Genomic DNA, 4,673 nt, shown 5'->3' with positions numbered 1-4,673 from the left:
GGCCCTGCCACTCCTGACCAAGCAGGGGGGGGGGGGGGGTTGTCCCAGGCTGCTCATCTGACCGCAGACCAGTTTCCTCACACACACGCTCACTGCTTCTTCGGGTCACGTGCTGATTTGCTGACTCACTGACTTGCCCACTCATTCATTCATGCATTCATTCATTCACTTGCTGACCATTCATGGATCTGCTCCTTTGTTCACTCACTTGCACCTCCATTTATTCACCCACCATCATGGCGGGGTTGGTGTGATATTTAGGAACTTGATATTTAGGAACTACGTACCAAGAGCCATTTATTCTAGATGCTGAACAAGCAGCAAAAAATACCTGTCTTTGTGTTATGCCTCAAGTAAATAACCCAAGGGGCGCCTGGGTGGATCAGTTGGTTAAGCGTCCGACTTCAGCTCAGGTCATGATCTCACGGTTTGTGGGTTCGAGCCCCACGTCAGGCTCTGTGCTGATAGCTCAGAGCCTGGAGCCTATCTTCAGATTCTGTGTCTCCCTTTCTCTCTGACCCTCCCCTGCTCACGCCGTCTCTCCCGTTCTCTCTCAGAAATAAATAAAAACATTTTTTTAAAAAATAAATAAATAAATAACCCAAACAGTGAGTACAAAATATTCAGGATGCTCGATCACAGGGGACCATGAAAACGACAAGGGAGTTGGACATAAGGGCTGGAGAGGCGTGAATTTTGAGGACGAGAGGGAGGTGAGGGAACGAGCCAGGTGAACACCTACGGGAAGAGCATTCCAAGCCGAGGGAACAGCAAGGGCTCAGGCCCTGAGATGGCGGCACGTGGGTGCGGGTGGGGTTGAGAAAGAGTGAGGAGGCCAGGTGTGGCTGGGGCATGGCAGGTGGGGTGAGAGGTCAGGGATGGGGGTACCTGGTTGAGGGGGCCTGCTCTGTCACCGAGGTTCTGAACAGAGGAATGACGTGGTCTGGCTTGTGTTTTTGAAGCGTCCCTCTAGCTACCAGGGGAGAGAGTCAGTGAGTGAGCAGATTGATGAAAGGGTGAATCAATTTTTATGTCCCTACTATGTGCCAAGGACTGAGCTGGGCTCCGGGGAGGGAAGGTGTGGGCCCCCGGTGCTACGGAGGCCCGTCCATCAGGGTCACCTCTCCAGAAGCCACCTTCCCTGGCCCTGCCAGGCCCTTTGCCCCTTTCAACTGTCACTCGTGCATTGTTCTCGCTTCCCGATGATCTCCCCACTCCCGAGAGCTTCTCCAGGGCACAGCCGCACCCCAGCTCCTCCTTTCCCTCTGGGGCGAAGACAGTCCACACATCAATGAACATCCCCCTGCGCGGCTGGGGGCCGACTCCGCCACCCTCCTCACTCCGTGTCTCTCTGTGTCTTACAGATGGGTTTGTGGACGCGCAGAGCTTGTGCAAGGGCCGAGTTCCTGTTGGCAGAGAAGGGTCGCAACTGAGCCAGGCCGTGTCTCCGGGGGGGCTGCCAGGCTGCCCGGGTCCCCGCCTCGCCGCCATGGGCCGCCCAGGCTGGTCAGTTACCAGCCAGTGACGTCATCGCGGTTCCTGGCCCCCCACCAGGAGGGCTGGCCAGTTGCTCAGGCTCACTCTCAGGCCGAGAGATCGTCTGTCCTGGGGAAGGGTGGACTCCGGCTCCCCTTAGCCTGCAGCCTCCACCCCTCTGTGTCCAAGTTTCCTGGCCTCTAAAGGAGAAGGGATACATCTACCCCTGGGGTTACGGAGAGCCAAAGTGGGTGTGCTTGGGGCACCAGGAATTTAGAAGGCACTGCCTAAACGGTGGCCAGCATCCTGTGAATAGTGAGAACAGCCCAGGTGAATGTGCAGTCTCCAAAGTGCCAAGCACACTCCCACATCCCCTTGGCCGGTTTTCTCCCAGGCAGGAATGGACAGGAGAGGACAACCCCCCTATGCCCTTATCCCTCCAGACCTGCATCTATAAGCACAGCCCAGGGCAGGGGCTGGGGAAGCCAGGTGCCCAGGAGCCCCACAGTGTCTGAGGCAAGGGCTTTAGGACCCAGCACGCATCCCCATGTGCCTGGAGCCCACCTGTCCTGCAAACTTGCAAGCCAGCCCCTTAGCAGCCAGCGCCCAGGCCCCTGAGCCCCGGGCTTTTCTGCTGAAAGTCCCCAAGGCTGCTTGGCCATCTGCCTCCTTGGAGCAGTTCCAGCCAGTCTGTGCGACTGAATGGGGCCGAGGGGTAAAGCGTGAGGCTTTGAATCACAGGCTGCCGGCAGCCCGAGGGGGACTGGCCTCACCAGGCAGAGGCCTGTGTGTCACACCTCTGACAACCCCCGCCTGAGCCCGCGGTGGCCACGTGTCGTAGGTAGCACTGGCTCAGTCCTTGGGAAGCTCACAGGCGTGTCACAGAGAGCAAAAGGGGCTCTGCCCAGACCTCGGCCCATGGCCCACGGTGCCAGCCTCCCAGGTGAGGAAGGAGATGGCGCTCTGAGACCAGCGGGCCCCCCACGGGCCCCCTAGCTGGGCTTTGGAAGCTCCGGCTGGTGGTGGAGGGAGGTAGTTTTCCGAGCTAGGGACATGGCAGAGTGCCCTGATGCGATGCGCATCTCTTGCAGACCGGCCACTTCCTGCTGGAGTCTCCTGGTGTCATCTGGGGAGAACATGTCCAGGGCCCCTGACCGCCTGCTGCGGCTGCTCCGGGGAGCCCCGAGGCAGCGGGTCTGCACCCTGTTTATCATCAGCTTCAAGTTCACGTTTTTCGTCTCCGTCATGATCTACTGGCACATTGCAGGAGAGCCTGGCGGCCAAAGGGAATTCTCTAACCTGCCTGCCGACGTCCCCTGCCCCCACTTGGTGGCCCCTACGCTGATCCCCAGCACCCCGCCTCTGGGCAACATCTTCTTCCTGGAGACCTCGGACCGGACCAACCCCAACTTCCTATTCATGTGCTCAGTGGAGTCGGCGGCCAGGGCGCACCCCGAGTCCCAGGTGGCGGTCCTGATGAAGGGGCTGCCTGGCGGGAACGCCTCCCTGCCCCGGCACCTGGGGCTCTCGCTCCTGGGCTGCTTCCCCAACGTCCACATGCTCCGGCTGGACCTGGAGGAGCTGTTCCGGGACACGCCGCTGGAGGCCTGGTACGTGGCCCGGCGGCGCCGCTGGGAGCCCTACCTGCTGCCCGTGCTCTCCGACGCCTCCAGGATCGCGCTCATGTGGAAGTTCGGGGGCATCTACCTGGACACGGACTTCATCGTCCTCAGGAACCTGCGGAATCTGACCAACACGCTGGGCGCTCAGTCCCGCTACGTCCTCAACGGGGCCTTCCTGGCCTTTGAGCGTCACCACGAGTTCATGGCGCTGTGCATGCGTGACTTCGTGGCCCACTACAACGGCTGGATCTGGGGCCACCAGGGCCCGCAGCTGCTCACGCGGGTCTTCAAGAAGTGGTGCTCCATCCGCAGCCTGGGCGACAGCCGCGCCTGCCGCGGGGTCACCACGCTGCCCCCTGAGGCCTTCTACCCCATCCCCTGGCAGAACTGGAAGAAGTACTTCGAGGACATCAGCCCCCAGGAGCTGCGCCGGCTGCTCAGTGGCACCTACGCTGTGCACGTGTGGAACAAGAAGAGCCAGGGCACGCGCTTCGAGGCCACGTCCAGGGCGCTGCTGGCCCAGCTCCACGCCCGCTACTGCCCCACGACACACGAGGCCATGAAGATGTACTTGTGAGCGCCCTGCCGGGCCGCCCCCACCCCCTGCACCCCAAAGGGTATCCTGATGGAGAAGGGTTCCCGGCCATCTTTCCCGGGGAGGCTAGACAGGAACGCCTGGGAGACAGGGGCTCATGTTGCTGCAGCCCCAGATTCAGATTCAGGGCAGGCTGGGGGGAGGGCGGAGAGCTGTTGGCTGGAGAGGTGTTCTTGGAGGACACGCCACAGGCCCCCAGATACACTCCCTTCAGTGCGAGGCTGGTGGGACACCCCCAGGCCAGGGTGCTAGCTCAGGCTGAAGGCAGCCAGCGCAGGGCGGGGAGGGGCCCAGCCAGAATCAGCTGGAGCGAGCTGGGTGAGCACCCCCCCACCCCCGGGTCTTCTAGACAACACACCAGAGCCGTTGTGAACATCAGAGCATCTTCCGGGGCACCACAGGGAAGCCAGGCTGGCGGGGCCAAGATAAACCCAAGCAAAGGGGGCAGGAAGGCGAGGAGCACCCCTGAGGAGCCGGGGGGGGGGCAGCCTGTAGGAGAGCAGGGGGCACGAACCCTCGTGAACCCAGGTAGGTGCCTTGCTCTTTTCTGCTTTTGGTTTCTTTTTCAGAGGCTCTGAGACCAGCAGAGCTGGCCCAGGAGGCCTTTGGGGGAGGCCTGCGTGCCCACCCCACTCTTTCTTCCTTCCGGAGATGTTGCAAAGGTGACATGTGCCAGTGGCCACTCCAGGGCATGGGGGCGTGGAGTTCTTTGGGCTCAGGAAAAGCATTTTAAGGAAAACACCCCCCAACCCTGCCCACGATCAACACATGATAATAATAAATATAATAAAAGTGATGCCCTGACACCCAGCGTTTGGTGGTTGGTAAAACAAATCTGCTCACACAGCCCACATTAACCCCCTTCTGCAGATGGGGGAGCCTCTGGGGCTGGAGAGGGTCGTGACATGCTTGAGGTCACTCAGCCAGCTGCCCAGAGAGCAGAGTCCAGGGACCCAGCACCCAGGAAGCTGACAGCCGGG

General features: G+C 60.8%; 1 protein-coding gene across 2 annotated transcripts in view; it reads left to right on the top strand.

The window, feature by feature from the left end:
- Window positions 1–3,768, top strand: part of A4GALT (alpha 1,4-galactosyltransferase (P1PK blood group)) — a 17,210-nt gene extending 13,442 nt beyond the window's left edge. Inside the window, exons 3-4 of one of the 2 annotated variants that reach the window (XM_077757988.1) lie at window positions 1,365–1,506; window positions 2,568–3,768. In XM_077757988.1, coding sequence (XP_077614114.1) covers window positions 2,614–3,675 — 1,062 coding nt within the window. In that variant the 5' untranslated portion in view covers window positions 1,365–1,506; window positions 2,568–2,613 and the 3' untranslated portion in view covers window positions 3,676–3,768. Of the gene's footprint in view, window positions 1–1,364; window positions 1,507–2,326; window positions 2,420–2,567 lie in introns of those variants that run through there. The other variant, XM_077757989.1, reaches the window with a different exon arrangement.
- Window positions 3,769–4,673: the final 905 nt, after the last annotated feature.

Source organism: Crocuta crocuta, unplaced genomic scaffold (genome assembly GCF_008692635.1).
Source record: "Crocuta crocuta isolate KB4526 unplaced genomic scaffold, BGI_CrCroc_1.0 scaffold143, whole genome shotgun sequence".
NCBI classification, from domain to species: Eukaryota; Metazoa; Chordata; class Mammalia; order Carnivora; family Hyaenidae; genus Crocuta; species Crocuta crocuta.
This window is presented reverse-complemented; position numbering and strand designations above follow the sequence as displayed.